This window comes from Hyperoodon ampullatus, assembly GCF_949752795.1.
Source record: "Hyperoodon ampullatus genome assembly, chromosome: 3".
NCBI lineage: Eukaryota > Metazoa > Chordata > Mammalia > Artiodactyla > Ziphiidae > Hyperoodon > Hyperoodon ampullatus.
Window position 1 is genome coordinate 33,532,733 of NC_136916.1, and position 16,566 is coordinate 33,549,298.

The following is a 16,566-nucleotide window of genomic DNA, read 5'->3' on the forward strand; positions in this document are numbered from 1 at the left end:
TGGGAACCAAGGGAAAGGGCAAAGAAACATTCCAGATGAGTCTGGCTCTGTTAAGTCTTTCCAGAAGCTCTGCAAAACTTTCCACATAGAGACTATTAGCCAGAACTGTGTCCTGTGGCCATCGTCACAGCAGGGGAGGCCAGGTGACTGTGCATCTTAACTGGGAGCATTGTTACCCAGAACAAAACCTGAGCTCTGTTAATAAGAAAGATGGGGAAAATGCCACAACTCCTTAGACAGAGGACGTGTGTAGTCTATTCCTGCAGGGGGTTGCTGGCATGGGCTTTGGACTTCTGTGTCTTCCTCAAAGCCTGTCCTTCAATAATACTGCCCAAAACAGAAGGTACAGTCTTGATCTCTTGAAGCACTCACTAAATCACTCACTCATTCTTTACTTGATCAATTTAATAAATATTTACTGAGCATCTTCTTTTAGCTAGGCATGGAAGAAACAGTGGTGACCAAAATAGGTATGATCCTTGCCTTCACAGAGCATCCAGTCCTAAATTTAAAAAAAGAAAAGCAAAGCAAAAGTAAAACAGGGCACTCATTTTTTTTTTTTTTTCCCCAATTTGGCTGTGCCACACGGCTTGCGGGATCTTAATTCCCCGACCAGGGATTGAACCAGGGCCCTGGCAGTGAAAGCACCGAGTCCTAACCAGTGGACGGCCAGGGAATTCCTGGGGAGTAATGTATCTTAGATTTCTCTTTTACCTTCCATCGAAACCACCATATTCAGTTTTGTTTTGTTTTTTAATTTTATTTACTTATTTATTTTTGGCTGTGTTGGGTCTTCGTTTCTGTGCGAGGGCTTTCTCTAGTTGCAGCAAGGGGGGGCCACTCTTCATGGCGGTGCGTGGGCCTCTCACTATCGCGGCCTCTCTTGTTGCGGAGCACAGTCTCCAGACGCGCAGGCTCAGTAATTGTGGCTCATGGGCCTAGTTGCTCCGCGGCATGTGGGATCTTCCCAGACCGGGGCACGAACCCGTGTCCCCTGCATTGGTAGGCAGATTCTCAACCACTGCGCCACCAGGGAAGCCCCATATTCAGTTTTGAAGCATAAATATCCTCCTCTTATGGTCAGTGAAAAATGGATCATTCTCCTCTACACTGCTGACACAATTGAGGCCATCTCGAGCCACTCAAAATCAAGCGGACTGATCTGGAAGAAAAGTTCAATGTGTAAAGGGCCAATATTAAGTAATAGAGACCAAGGCATTTAGCTACTTGGAATATCGTTTAGTTTACTGACCCAGACTGGCTTAGCAGGATGCAGAGTTAGTCTGAGCAGCAGACCGATGAACTTGTTGAGGGCAGGAGGGACTGTGTCTTAGCCACCTTTTCATTCTGCACATCAACTCAGTGACCGAATCATGGTAAGTAGCTAGTAAATACGTTTGCTGATCTAGACGCAAACTTACGTCTTTCTCTATTTTTTTTTTTTTTTTTTTTGCGGTACGCGGGCCTCTCACTGTTGTGGCCTCTCCTGTTGCGGAGCACAGGCTCCGGACGCGCAGGCTCAGCGGCCATGGCTCACAGGCCCAGCCGCTCTGCAGCATGTGGGATCCTCCCGGACCGGGGCACGAACCCGTGTCCCCCGCATCGGCAAGCGGATTCTCAACCACTGCGCCACCAGGGAAGCCCCAGGGAAGCCCCAGGGAAGCCCCCAAAGAGACATTCTTTAAGGTCAAAGTGAACAGCTAGTAATCCCCGACTTTTGCATTCTATAGGGCAAATTTATTCTTCCTGTGCTGCATGTTGAAGTTCTCCAACCAATATGCCAAGGCACGCTGCCACATTTGTTGTGGGTGTGAGAGGTGTGCAGATATTGAACCCCTTCTGTCTGGGGAGGCTGAGCCCCCCGGGTGGGAGGGGGCATTGTCTCAAGGGGCCACACAAACTTGACCATGACTGTATGTGGCATGGGCTGAGAACCATTTGGGAGCTCTATTCTATGGCACAGATAAAATTTTGGTTTTAGGTGAAACTTCATGAAGTGTGAATAACTTAAAAACAGACTTCAAATACATAGTTTGAACAGTCTTTGTCAACCAGATTTTTCTTTAGCCAAGTTTTTGAATAGTTCAAAAACATCTAAAAATCATTTTGGTGAAGACATGGTCTTTTGAAACCAGGTCCTGAAGGTTATTGAAATCAATATGGGCAATTTCATTTAAAAGAGGGTCTCAATTTAATATTCCCACAAACCTGAACCAACATACTCTCCAGGGAAATAAATGCTCTTCGTTTGTTTTTTTTAAACATCTTTATTGGAGTATAATTGCTTTACAATGGTGCGTTAGTTTCTGCTGTATAACAAAGTGAATCAGCTATACGTATACATATATGCCCATATCTCCTCCCTCTTGCATCTCCCTCCCACAATAAATGCTCTTTGAATCCACCTCTGTGTAGCCTTCCAAGAGGATGAAAATAAAAACCAGGCTTTTATTTATTTACTTATTTATTTATTGGTATTATACTCCGTGACACTCCACAAATCCTTTAGGGATGTAAAAAAACAAATATATGACTTTAAAATTTTCCTAACAATATTAACACTACTACCTCCAGGCCATCTGGAATATAAAGTCGGTCTCTTCCATCAGTTGCACGTTAGACACACCTACTTGGGACTCTCACTCTTTCATGAACTGCTATGCTATTCAAGTCCCATCAAAAGACATGAGGAGAGCAGTACTGGAGAAAGACTGACCAAGGGGCATGTTAAACACTTTTTCATTTCAGTTCCCCAAATTCTATTTTATTCTGAATAAGACTAGGGAGTAACACACTTGGCTATCACATTACCTTCCCAAAGAAATATCACCATGGAACCAGGATTCAAAACCATTTCCTTAGCTTTTACAGGGATTTGGGGTTTTGTTTGTTTGTTTTGTTTTGTTTTGAATGCATGGGGAAAAGTGTTCTGAATCTTCTGCCAATACTCTAATTAAATTGTAAGGTACTTGAGAGCAGGGACTGTCTTATCTTTATAGCTTCAGCACAAAAGTTCTAACATCTTAGGTGCTGTGAGCATGAAAAACATTACATCAGTATATGCTGAATACAAGAAACAAAGTGCCCAAACAGTAGCAAGTTATAAAGCTTTTTAGAAAGGGAAACCTAATCTCCAGAAGATAAAATGTGGTTTGGGGTGAAACATCACCAAGTGCAAATAATGTTAAAATAAGACTTCAAATATTTAGTCTGAACAGGCTTTGCCAACCAAGTTTTCTTTAGCCCAAGTTTTTGGACAGTTTCAAAAACATTTAAAAACTATTAATATTTTAGTGAAAAAATAATCTTTTAAAAGCAGGTCCTGAAGGTTATAGAAATCAGTATGGGGACTTCCCTGGTGGTGCAGTGGTTAAGAATCTGCCTGCCAATGCAGGGGACACGGGTTCGATCCCTGGTCTGGGAAGATCCCACATGTAGCAGAGCAACTAAGCCTGCGCTCTAGAGCCCGTGAGCCACAACTACTGAGCCCGCGAGCCACAACTACTGAGCCTGTGTGCCGCAACTACGGAAGCCTGTGCGCCTAGAGCCCGTGCTCCGCAACAAGAGAAGCCACCACGATGAGAAGCCCGCGTACTGCATCGAAGAGTAGTCTCCGCTCACCACAACTAGAGAAAGCTCGTGTGCAGCAGTGAAGACCTAACACAGCCAAATAAAGAAAGAAAGAAAAAAGAAATCAGTATGGGTAAATTCATTTAGATGAAGGTGCTCAAAAATACACCTTCCACAAAAGCCACAACGATAGTTTAAATTCTCCTGGATGTCTGTGAGTTAAAACAACGGATCCAGAGTGGTGATGCTGGCAACCTCCTTGTGTTTAGCTGCCCTGCTGGCAGTCCAGGAAGGGTATCTCCTGTCAATTCCTGAAAGGGAATTTAGCTGCCAATTCAGGAGGAGAAAGGAAGGATAGAAGGCTCTGCGAAGTTGGCACTGGAGCTTACTCAGTCTCAAGGCACTGAGAGTAATATTTGGAGGGGGAAAAAAAATCACTTAAAGGTGCATGCCAAGATTACAATGGATTTAAATCATTATAAAATCTTTCCTGATTAAGACTATTAAAAATCCGGGACCCGAGAAACAAGCTTTGAGGAACTAGCACTGTAAAGGACGCCTAGCTGCTACTAGAAAACCTACTGCCCGTGGGATTAGAAATGACAACGGCCACGTGATATATTGCTAACTATACAGTGCGGCCCTGTTATAGTAGCTGACTTTTATAGATACAGGGATTTACTAAAGGCCCAGTCATGCCCCTAGGAAAGCAATACTGTGGCTACATATGCAGAAACAGCCTCCTGTAACAGGGAAATACAGCGATAGCCGCTCTGTCCCACACCACCAGTACCCTTTATGGTCCTGAGACTTTGGGAAGAGGCAGTTCAGAAAGCACCATGGACCCAAAGAGTCAAGTATTTCAGGTTCATTCCAACTCTCTTCCACTCGTTAAATTTTCAATAGATTCCCAAGAACCTCCATGTATGAGAAAACTTGGATTTGAGGAAGGGAATTCCAGGGGGAGGGGAGAGAGGGGAATGGTCCGATCGGGGAGGATACCCGCGCCACTTCCACTGTCCGGCCTGGGGATCGGCCCACCTGCCCCACGTGCCTAAGCCCGGGTGCCCCGCTCCTCCGGGTCCCTGCGCTCCCGGAGAGCCCCTGTCGGCCCCAGGTCGTGCTTCCCAGGGGGCTAAAGGAGCCGGCGCCCCCTCCAGGGCCCCCTCTGGGGATCTGCCCCCTTGCCCCCCACGCAGACACCTAAGCCGGGCGCCCCATGCTCCGGGCCCCGGTCCGTCCCGGGAAGGAGGACTCGCTTCCCAGGCCAGAGCAGGTGCCTGCGCCCTCACACGCGGAGTCGGGGGAGGTGGCCGGGGAGCCCCGCCCAGATGCCCAGCCCTGCGCCGGGGCCCGGCCGGGGCGCGGGCTCTCGGTAACCCGGAAGTGGCGGCGGCGGGCGTGCGGGAGCGGGGGCCGGGGGGCGGTGCGCTCCAGCCGGCATGGCCGCCGCCGCCGCCGCCGCCCGCTTTGTGTGCCGCGCGCGGGCCCCAGCCGCCCGCGCCTCGCCCGGCCCGCGGGGCCGCCGCTGACCCGCCCCGACTCTAAGCTCGGCGCCCGCCGGGCCGGCCCCGCCTCCCTCCTCCTGCACTTCCCCTCCCCCCGCCCTCCTGCCGCCGGGCGGGCGGGCAGCAGCCGCCCTCCGTGCTCTGCTCGCGCGCTCCTCGCCGCGCGCCCGCCCGCCCTCGCACCCGAGCCAGCCTGCCTGCCTGCCTGCCGTACCGGCGGCGGCGGGCTCGAGGCCGCCCCGATGCCCGAGCCAGGCCCCAGGATGAACGGCTTCTCGCTGGGCGAGCTGTGCTGGCTCTTCTGCTGCCCGCCCTGCCCAAGCCGCATCGCCGCCAAGCTGGCCTTCCTGCCGCCAGAGCCCACCTACACGGTGCTGGCGCCCGAGCAGCGCGGCCCCGGCGCCCCCGCCCCGGCCTCGGCGCCCGCCGCCGCCGCCGCCGCCGCGGCCCAGCCGGCGCCGCAGCAGCCTGAGGAGGGCGCGGGCTCGGGGCCCGGCGCGTGCAGCCTGCACCTGAGCGAGCGCGCCGACTGGCAGTACTCGCAGCGCGAGCTGGACGCCGTCGAGGTCTTCTTCTCGCGCACGGCCCGGGACAACCGGCTCGGCTGCATGTTCGTGCGCTGCGCGCCCTCCAGCCGCTACACGCTGCTCTTCTCGCACGGCAACGCCGTGGACCTCGGCCAGATGTGCAGCTTCTACATCGGCCTCGGCTCGCGCATCAACTGCAACATCTTCTCCTACGACTACTCGGGCTACGGCGTCAGCTCGGGCAAGCCCTCCGAGAAGAACCTCTACGCCGACATCGACGCCGCGTGGCAGGCGCTGCGCACCCGGTGAGCCCGGCGGCGGTCGCCAGGCCTGGCCTGCCACTGCGGGGAGGCAGGCTGGGGGTCCCCTGGGGGCCTCTGGGGCGGCCTGAGAGGAAAGGGGCCCCTCGTCCGGGGCTGTGGGCGAGCAGAGACCCCCCCACCCCACCCGCCGCCCCGCGGCCGCCGTGGATTCTCTTTTCTTCTCGCTCCCTGGCTTTCTCTCACCCCCTCCAAAAACCCCTCCAGCCCTCGGTTTCCTGGAGAGTTCGGATTCGGAGGATTTTGCCTGCTTTGGCGCGCCCGGGTGCCCCCGATCCACCGGCTGGGTCTTTTGTGGTTCTGGTCACCGCAAGTGGCAACGTTGGGGTGCTTAAATACCGGGCAGAAACAGCTTGGTTCGCGTTTAGTTTGTGTGAGCTGGCAGCCAGAGGCTGGAGGTCCTCAGGCTGAAGTGACCTTGGGCAAGGCGCGCGAGTCTCATACCTCTGTTTCCTTCCTTGTAAAATCAGGGGGCGAGTCGGGAAGACTTCCCAAAGACGTTCCGGTTGTAAAGTGCTCGGCGGGGCCGTGTCTGGGCATCCGTGGAGGTAGCCGGAGGGTCGGGTGGTGTGAAGTTTGCCTCCTGGTGGGGCTGAGTAGCTGGCACTGCGGGCAGGGAGTTAGCTCGTGCCTGTGGGCCTGGCATCTTCCTCAGAGCCTCAGTAAAAACCCAGGATGAGTTGGAATCTTACGTTACAGGGTTTGGGGAATCTCTTGACCTTGAGTTAGCATTCACAGGAGAACTACAAAGTATTTTATCGAGGGAGGGCCTTTTATGTGCAAGGCAGAAATTGGGGGCGTGGTTTCGGGGCTAGACCTAGTAAGACCAGCAAACAAAACTTGAGTGTTAGTCCGAGTGAGGCAGAAGTCTCGTAAGTGGGCAAGTCGTGTCACCTGTTTGTGCTCCGGTTTGGGTATCTATGATTTTGCCCCAGCCACCTGGTAGCAGGGATGGTGAAAATACCTGAGATCATGTCTCCTGTGACATCCGATTGCTTCAGATGAAAGAGTCCCCAGAATAAGTGTAATTGGCACTGTTATGGCTATTGACACGTATAGTCTTTATCTAAAATGTGTTTGCTCGGCTCATACAGACTGCCAACATTAGTGATTTTTGTCTCCATTCCTGTTCATACATATGCTCATAAATTACCCTGTGCCTTTCTGGGAAAATGACTTTTCCAATAGGGAAGTACTTAGGATTTGATTTAATATGTTGCTTATTCACGTTCTCCTGAAGTCCTGAAGGAGTTCATTTGGATGATAGCTTTTTGAAAGTGGTTTAGGCTGAGATGGTACCATAGGCAGAGACACTGAGTCAGAATCTACAAGTTAAAAAGCCACCTGTTCCAGTAAAGGGTTTCAAAAGTATGTGTGTCACACACAATCAATAGATTGCTAGAATTTGCTGTTGGTAAAGGTATTAAAAATAAGGGTTGGCATTAGATCTTTTTAAAGTGAAACATTAAAATCCTACCTTGAGTAGGTTTTATGATAAAATTTCTGCAGAACACTGTTCCTGTATGTGCCTGTCTGGATTAGAATGAAATCCTTTCAGATATGCGTGTCTGGATTAGAATGAAATCCTTTCAGATGTAAGGCTAACCCTTTGCCCTGAATATGCAGGTGTGTCTGTGTTACAACATACGTGAGGCATAGTTATTTCCTGGAGACTTGTCATATTTAATTTAATTAAGGGCGTTGTTTTAGATAAGGTTAAACTTTGAATTATGTGCTGGTATAGCTTAACTTTGCCCAGGATTTATTTAATTTTATACCAGAACTCATGTCTAGATTGAGTTACTCACCTGTAAAATAGGTTAGAACTTAAAGGCTAAACGAGAATCTTAGGATTTGAAGAAACCTTTCACATCTTCTTGTCCTGTGCTTTCCAAACTTTTTTGGATTGTGACCCCACAATAAGAAACACATTTTACATCTAGACTAAGCGCACACATACACATCTGTGTCTATATATCAGACGCAAATGTCTCACAAACCAATATTTTTGCCTGTGGGCAATACACATGCAGACTATGTTCTTTTTTTTTTAAATAAATTTATTTATTTTTGACTGCGTTGGGTCTTTGTTGCCGTGCGTGAGGTTTCTCTAGTGGCGGTGTGCGAGGTTTCTCTAGTTGCGGTGAGCGGGGGCTACTCTTCGTTGTGGTGCGTGGGCTTCTCATTGCAGGGGCTTCTCTTGTTGCGGAGCACAGGCTGTAGGCACGCGGGCTTCAGTAGTTGTGGTGTGCAGGCTCAGTAGTTGTGGTTCACGGGCTTAGTTGCTCCGCAGCATGTGAGATCTTCCCGGACCAGGGTTCGAACCCATGTCCCCTGCATTGGCAGTCAGAGTCTTAACCACTGCGCCACCAGGGAAGTCCCACTATGTTCTGTTTTATTTCATATTATTTTTTTTTTAAAGAAGAAGAAAAAGAATGCTGGTTGTGAAGGACTAAGTTTATTTCCCATATCATTTATGGACACTGTCCTTGTGCACCCTCATTTGACAGAGGACTGGGGAAGAGCAGTAGGTCTCTTGACTGATAGTTTAGTACTCTTTCCACACCATGCAGTCCTATTTATCAGATTTCTCTAGAGGTGCATTTACATGTCTCAGTTATTCTAATAGGCTAGGAGTACTTGACTCAGAAGCTAAGCAGTCCCTTAACCACCTCCTCTCTGCTCTCTGTAGTTTTTCTGCTCTAACCTTGCCTGGAAGATGCCCTTTTCTCTGCCCATGTACAGCTCCGTTCAGGTCATTGCCACGGCAGCAGGACCTCCCCCCCACCCCATGTACCCATTGTTCCGCGGCTGCCTCAGATCCCGTTTTCCACCCCCAGCCTTCATGTCTTCCTTGGGGATCTTTCTCTTTTCTGATCTCCTGATGAGAAGAGACACTCAGAACACTGCTCCGAACACTGATTGGAGAGCCCACCCTATCCTAAATCATCTCCATCTCTGCATTCAGGTGTTATTCCCCCAGGAGGAATGTAAGGTGTGTGTGTCAGTGCTGTGCATCCCCCAAAGTACCCAGCCCAGTACTTGCCCTCCCTCCTCATACTCACACCCGGCCTTTTGTATATGCCCCTTTCCTATACCCTGAATTCTCTATCCTGTCTGGATCCTGACTGGGTTCCGGGACCCTTGGTATTCCTGTGCACCTGGTACTCAGCTCCTTTACCTGCACTTATCACACTGTGTTGCTGTGTCCTGTTGTGTGACTGCATCCCACTAAGCTGAAAGTTCCTTGAGGGCAAGGACTCCCTGTCTTCTGTTTTCCCAACAACTGGCAAAGTGCCTTAAGATAAGAGACACTCATTAAATGTTTGTTTAATGGGTTGCACATATGGGTGCCCCATAAATAGATGGGATGGATTCAAATTTTCCTAATTTTCTTACAGAGAGTTGCATCTATTTTACCTCTAGGGTTTGGTATCCATGGGCATAACTATAGGCATAGAAACGGGTTACAATGTATTGGCTTGAGGTCTGATCCACTTTGTATCTACTATATACCCATGTTTGCAACATTGAAGTATCTGTATTGAACAGAAGAGTAACAGTAACCCTTTTGTATATCTCTTCATCCTTTCTCCATTACTATCTGTGCATGCTCTAGTGAGCTGCCCAGTCCTTGATGGAGGACTTCAAACACAAATACTACCTAGTATTTCCATGGGTAAAGGTAGCAAATTCCCTAAATGATGAGCAGTAGAGTGGGCCAGTAATCTAAAATAAGGGTTTGGGGAGGAAGTAAATTCGAAGGCAAAAAAGGTGGTCATTGCTATTTGGCCAATAGATGATTATTTTAAGCATTTGAAAAATGACTGAAAAGGGTGTAGAAGAGAGGTAGGATTTGAAAGAGCCAGGGAGAGCATGGACTCAGCATAGAAGAAGTAAGTTGGTGTTTTATTAGGTTCGTACAGCTGTAGCAAAGTACCATAGACTGGTTGGCTTAAAAGAAACAAAAATTTCTCAGTTCTGGAGGCTGGAAGTCTGAGATCAGGGTGCCAGCATTGTCAGGCTCTGGTGAAAACCCTGTTTCTGGTTGCAGACTTCTCATCGTTTTCTCACATGGTGGAAGGGGCAAGGGAGCTTTCTTGGGCTGGTTTATAAGGGCACTAATCCCATTCATATGGGTTCCACCTTCATGACCTAGCCACCTTTCAAAAACTCCACCTCCTAATAACATCACCCTGTGGGTTAGGTTTCAACATATGGGACACGTGCATGCGTGCACGTGTGCACGTGCACGCATGCACACACACACAAACACACAATATTCAGCCTACCGGCAGTTGGTTTTATTTATTTTATTTTTTTAAATTAATTAATTTATTTTTTGGCTGCATTGGTTGCTGTGCGCGGGCTTTCTGTAGTTGCGGCGAGCCGGGGCTACTCTTCGTTGCGATGCGCAGGCTTCTCATTGCAGTGGCTTCTCGTTGCAGTTGCAGAGCACAGGCTATAGGCGCACGGGCTTCAGTAGTTGTGGCACGTAGGCTTAGTACTTGTAGCTTGTGGGCTTTAGAGTAGTTATGGTGCACAACTTAGTGGCTTAGTTGCTCCTTGGCTTGTGGGATCTTCCCGTACCAGGGCTCGAACCCGTGTCCCCTGCATTGGCAGGCGGATTCTTAACCTCTGTGCCACCAGGGAAGCCCCTCGGCAGTTGGTTTTAGAACAGAGAGAGACAGCTGAGAATCTAAACATGGTGGAGGCCTTGAAGGTTAGGGCATGTTTTACATTTGAGTTACTAATACACCTTATAAGCATGTTGTGAATCCAAGTAATTGAGGGAATGAATTGGAATCACTTAGAAATATTTGTAGAAAGGACACTGTGAAAATCAGTATAGCCTTATTGGAGAGTAGTGTTGTAATTTGAGCTGGTGTGATTAATTTGTGCAGTAAAGGCTGCCTGTTGGTTAAGGTGGAATTAAGTAGGCGGATTAAGCCTCCTCAGCACACATCCTTCAGGGGTCTTCTCGGAGGTGAGCTGATTTAGGCTGCAGAATTGGGACCTGTGATTCAAGAGGGAGTGAATCAAGCTGATTTGAAGGTGTAACCCCAAACAAGCAAATAACCCAGAGAATGAGGTGTCAGTTAGACAGAGAGAATTTTGGCTGGAACATTTTAATCTAGAGAAACAGGAGAGTAGAGGCATTTACGATTCAATATGTTATTAGCGTTTCCCATCACCATTCACAGAAGTTGTTTTGTGCAAAGACTGTGCACGAGAGAGGCATTTGGTAACACTGGCAGAGAAACTGACCTAATCAGAGAAAGCAAATGCAGAGAGAGGAAGGTAAATAAGAACTTTCAGGGAATTCCCTGGCCGTCTCTTGGTTAGGACTCTGCGCTTTCATTGGCAGGACTGGGGTTCGATCCCTGATCAGGGAACTAAGATGTAAGATCCCGCAAGCTGAGAGGCTGGGGTTAAAAAAAGAACTTTAAATGCCTAGGTACAAAAGGCAAGTTACAAGAGACTTACTATTTCTTTCACTCATTCATTCTTTCAACTAATAAACCATTAACCATTGAACACATATATTGATACTGTGATTGTACCAGACCCTAAGGTTTGCTTGAGTATCGTTAATCTCAAACTGTTTTTTTTTTTTGTGAAAGGATGGACTAAATTTTAGAGGCGTTTTGAATATGTTGCCATGTGTTACTCTTTTATAACTTTTGCATCTGTGATTCATAGGGTCCATAATTGGAAAATCCCTAAGTCATGGGAAGGCTGTCATGGATATCCTCAGGTAGTGAGAGCCTTGAAAAGCACCTTCTTCTGTTGGTTGTGAATGTTGTTTACAGTATGACTCGGGATGGATTTCTCCTGGGAGCAGCAAAACAGTTACTACTTTCCTGAGATTGTTGAATTTAATGAACTAACTTCTTTATTCTCAGTTTTCTCAGAGGGAATTAATTCTACGGTGCCATTAAAGGAAGAATGCTCATGATTTCTTCCTGAGTTTGACTGATTAGTGACCAGGAAAACAGAATGTGTTATAAATAATGCGTTATGTGAATGCACAACGATCTTTCTAGAATGGAAATAGAATATCAGCTTGCAGTTCAAGGCAGTCAGTGTGAAAATATCCCATTAGGAAGAACGCAACTCCTAAGAAGAGATCTTTTGAAACTGACATAGGTGAAGTGTGTTTTGGGGGTTCACTTGGAGCCTTTTCTTTAATGTCCCCACTGCCCTTCTCCAGTGCCCTCGGGCTGTACCTGGTTCTTCAGGCTGCCCTCGCCATGCCATCAGGCAGGATTTCTTTCTCTAGCACAACCAGATTCTGCGCTGTCACCCTTATCCCACCAAAGCTTACTTTCCCATGGTTCTATTTTTTGAGGGGCCTTACTTTCCTCTAGTAACCCAGATGCCAAAGATCTGACAAGCCTTTCCATGTTTCTGTGTTAATGGTCAATAACTCCTTAATGGGTTTTCTCTTCCTGTTTTTTTTTAGGGCAATCTTGGAGGCTCAGTTTTCTAAAATTCAGTCTGAAAACTCTACTAGTGCAATGGCATATTGGTGGAAGAGCCCCCTCTTTTTTTTTTTTTTTAATTTTCTGAAGAAGTCTTTAGAATGATACTATCCTGAGGTCACTTAGAGCAAACCCTTAAGTTCACTCCCGACCTTCTACTACTGCTTGCACTTCCCTCCCTCTCTCCAAATTTAGTAACTACTGTACCCATATTAATAACCCTGCATAAGACTCCAGAGTCTGGCTTCAGGAATTTTACTGTTCATCGTGGTAGCAGATTTACCTTCTCTATTGGATATTGCTTACGCTAGTGTTGGAGGCCATAAATCTGCTCTATTTTAAGAAGCTTCGTGTACATAGAGAATGGACTTGAGGACACGGGGAGGGGGAAGGGGAAGCTGGGATGAAGTGAGAGGGGGCATTGACATATACGCACCACCAAATGTAAAATTGGTAGCTAGTGGGAAGCAGCCGCATAGCACAGGGAGATCAGCTTGGTGCTTTGTGACCACCTAGAGGGGTGGGATAGGGAGGGTGGGAGGGAGACACAAGAGGGGGGGGATATGGGGATATATGTATACGTATAGCTGATTCATTTTGTGATACAGCAGAAACTAACACACCATTGTAAAGCAACACTACTCCAATAAAGATGTTAAAAAAAAAAAAAAAGAAGCTTCAGGTACAAGAATCCAAAGTCTCAACACAGATACACTTAGGAGATCATGAATTGGATATCAGAATGATTTTTTTTTCAGGATTGCTTTAAATAATAGGCTTGCTGATTTGTAAAAGACTTAATTTGCGAAAATTAGATGTACACAAAACTTTTTGAACTAGGGAACTTAGTTCTAATTCCAGCAGTCCCTCTAATCCATGATGTCACTTCATGCAGGGAGACGCTCCACACTTCTGGGCTTTACATTCCATTGTTTTAAAAGCAAGGGATTCAACTACAGTAAGTCCGCTACATAAGAACCTTCAAGTTGAGAGCTTTCAAAGATGCGAATGTGCATCTGGTTCCAGCAAGGAACCAGAACCTGTGCCATCCACGTCAGGTGTGAGTGACGTTGCAGCTCACCCTCCGTCTCCTGTTGCTGACGATCCTTCAGCTCTACCATCTCCCACCTCCTCTCCCTCCTCCAGTCAGTAATTCTTGCCTGTTCACTCCATGCCAGCTCTTGTACTGTACTACTGTACTTTTCAAGGTACTGTACTGTAAGAGTCAAAATGTTTTCTTTATTTTTTGTGTTTCTTTTATGTATTATTTGTGTGAAAAGTATTATAAACCTATTCCAGTGCAGTACTAGAGAGCCAACTGTATTAGTTGGGGACCTAGGCTAACTCTGTTGGACTTACGAACAAATTGGATTTACGAACATGCTCTCGGACTGGAACTGGTTCATACGTAGGGGACTTACTGTACATGGCTTCTGAGGTGCCTTCTTTAAGTAAGGCTGTGTTTCATGATTTTCAGAGGAAGTGCCTAATGTTTTTGAATTTGCTTTCCCTGACTACACGGAGAAACTTGGTGGATTCAAGTCTCTACGGTGGATCTCAACCCTGGCTGCCCGTCAGCAGTTCTAGGTAGATTTTATCTTAGAGTGTGTGTGTGTGTGTGCGCGCATATATATAAGTGAGCATGTATTCATTCACGTGTGTGCGCATCTATGCGTGCACGTGTGCAGCCAGGGTTGAGATGCACTCACCTAGAAACTACAGTTAAAGATTGGCCACAATTACAGTTGGTTAACACTTGAAGAAAAGAGTATGCTAGGGAAGATTTTTTTATACTCGTTTGTAGATGGTTTTAGTTGAAGGTCTTTGGTGGCCAGGAACCCGCTAGCATGGACCAAGTCGGGGAGTAGTTGTTGAGAGGACACAGCCATGTTCATACTTGAAAGATTCCTGAGTCTCCTGGGGACTGAAGTTGGGGACCCGAAAGCCGTCTTGGCCCTCAGCCCTCACGCTCTCAGCTTCCTCTGTGTGAGCTGGTGCCTCCCAGCTCCTTCTCTCTTCATGCCTGGTCCATTGCTCTTTCTAGAACAAGCCTCTTCCCTGTTCCTGGTCTCTGCGCATCACTTCATCCTAGCTGTGCTTACCCCCGACTCAGCTGCCCAGGAGCTGGTCTCCCTCTGGCTTCTAGATACCTCGTTCCCATTCTTCTTCTTTTTTAAAAAATTTTTATTGGAGTATATTTGATTTACAACGCTGTGTTAGTATCAGGTGTACAGAAAAGTGAATCAGCTATACATATACATATATCCAGTCTTTTTTAAGATTCTTTTCCCATATAGGCCATTAGAGAGCACCGAGTAGAGTTCCCTGTGCTATACAGTGGGTTCCCATTCATTATCTACTTTATATATAGTAGCGTCATTCCCATTCTTGATTCCCCCCGGTTGTACCCCGGGATAGTGATGGCCAGGGCCGAGGTGGTGTAAGTGAACAGGGCTCCCTCCTTGGGGATAAGGTGGGGCTGTGGCTGGGATGAGCACTACCCCGCACAGCCATCACTAGCACTTCTGGAGGGGGTTGCCCGGGGCCCTCTCCACTCTCCACTCTCCACTCAGCCCCTGTGTGCCCCAGCCTGTGACTGGCCAGAGAGCACAGACCTTGAAGAATAGGCCATAATGAGTAGACCTTAAACCAGGTCAGTAGACCAGTGACATGGTTGCCTCTTGACTGGCGTGTGGCTCCCTTTGTGAGCCTGGAAACCGAAGATTGTGGAAAAATAGGGCTCTCCTCTCGAGTCGCCTCCCCCTTCTCTGCCCTACAGCAGATGCACCATCCACCCTGCAACTGGGGCTGCTGTGCAAACGGTCTGTGGTGTGGACGGAATTCTGCACCGCCCTTGGGGCAAATGAGACAGGGAGGCGGTGGGTGAAGGGGGCGGGGAGAGGGAGGCCCCCAACTCTGCAGGGGCCAGCGGACTCCTGTGTCACCGAGTCACAAGAGATCCCCACCTTGAAATGATTTAATGATTCAGTTCTGCACTGAGATGATTTATAGCTGGAACCGATTTGTGGCTCTTACATCAGAGTAGCTCAGGCAAGGTTAACCTCAAGGGTAACCTGAAGAGGAGTGTGGCTGCCAGCCTTCACTTTCTCTGATTTTTTTTTTTTGCAGTTATGTATTCAGTATTTTATTTATTTATTTTTGGCTGTGTTGGGTCTTCGTTTCTGTGTGAGGGCTTTCTCTAGTTGCGGCAAGCAGGGGCCACTCTTCATCGCGGTATGCGGGCCTCTCACTATCGCAGCCTCTCTTGTTGCGGAGCACAGGCTCCAGACGCGCAGGCTCAGTAGTTGTGGCTCACGGGCCTAGTTGCTCCGCGGCATGTGGGATCTTCCCAGACCAGGGCTCGAACCCGTGTCCCCTGCATTGGCAGGCAGATTCTCAACCACTGCGCCACCAGGGAAGCCCTCTCTGATGTTTTTAATGGTCATGGGCAGAGGTTTTGGAGTCACACACCTGAGTTTAGGTCCTGCCTGGGCCACTTATTAACTGCTTGACCTCAGGCAAGTTTCCTAACCTTTTTGAACCTCAGTTAAAGTAATAACAGTGGTGGCCGTAGGGGCGCAGAATTGGCCACTGCAACGTGTGTTTCTTTGGCAGAAGGATTATTTGAGGCTGATTATTTTAAGAAACTGCAGCCACGGGAGAGGCTTTGGAAAACCCGAGTAGAAGTTACCTTTCTGTAAGAGGCATTTACATGTATAAGGGAAATCTCCATTTGTAAGGGTGTCTCCCCAGCTGCTCCAGGAAGGTGGGGGGGAGGGGGCGTGACCTTATCTCTAGAAGCTCTTATCAGTGCAGAAGGTGAGGACTTTAATCTGCATAACAACCTCACCTTTGTTTCCTCTGCATTTCCTGGTGACCTCCCAGAGCTGATCCCCACCTCTGTCTTCTTTTGCTTTAGCTGAAGATGATATTTAAGGTGTGGACTTCTGCCATTTCAGAGACTTACTCAGTTTTCCTGGGTCTTTCCCATGTATGCATGTTATTAAACTTGTGTTTGCTTTTCTCCTGTTAATCTGTCTTATATCAATTTAATTAGTAGACCAGCCAAAGACCCTAGAAAGGAAGAAGGGAAAACTTTTCTGCCCCTACATGATAATAATAATAATCAACAACGACCTCATGTCAGATGCTCTAG

General features: G+C 47.9%; 1 protein-coding gene across 1 annotated transcript in view; it reads left to right on the plus strand.

The window, feature by feature from the left end:
• Positions 1-5,320: 5,320 nt before the first annotated feature.
• Positions 5,321-16,566, plus strand: part of ABHD17C (abhydrolase domain containing 17C, depalmitoylase) — a gene marked incomplete at both ends in the record, with an annotated part of 55,025 nt that continues 43,779 nt past the window's right edge. The window contains 3 exon segments of the mRNA XM_079700209.1: positions 5,321-5,469; positions 5,471-5,526; positions 5,529-5,910. Of these exon segments, the coding sequence (XP_079556335.1) occupies positions 5,321-5,469; positions 5,471-5,526; positions 5,529-5,910 (587 nt within the window).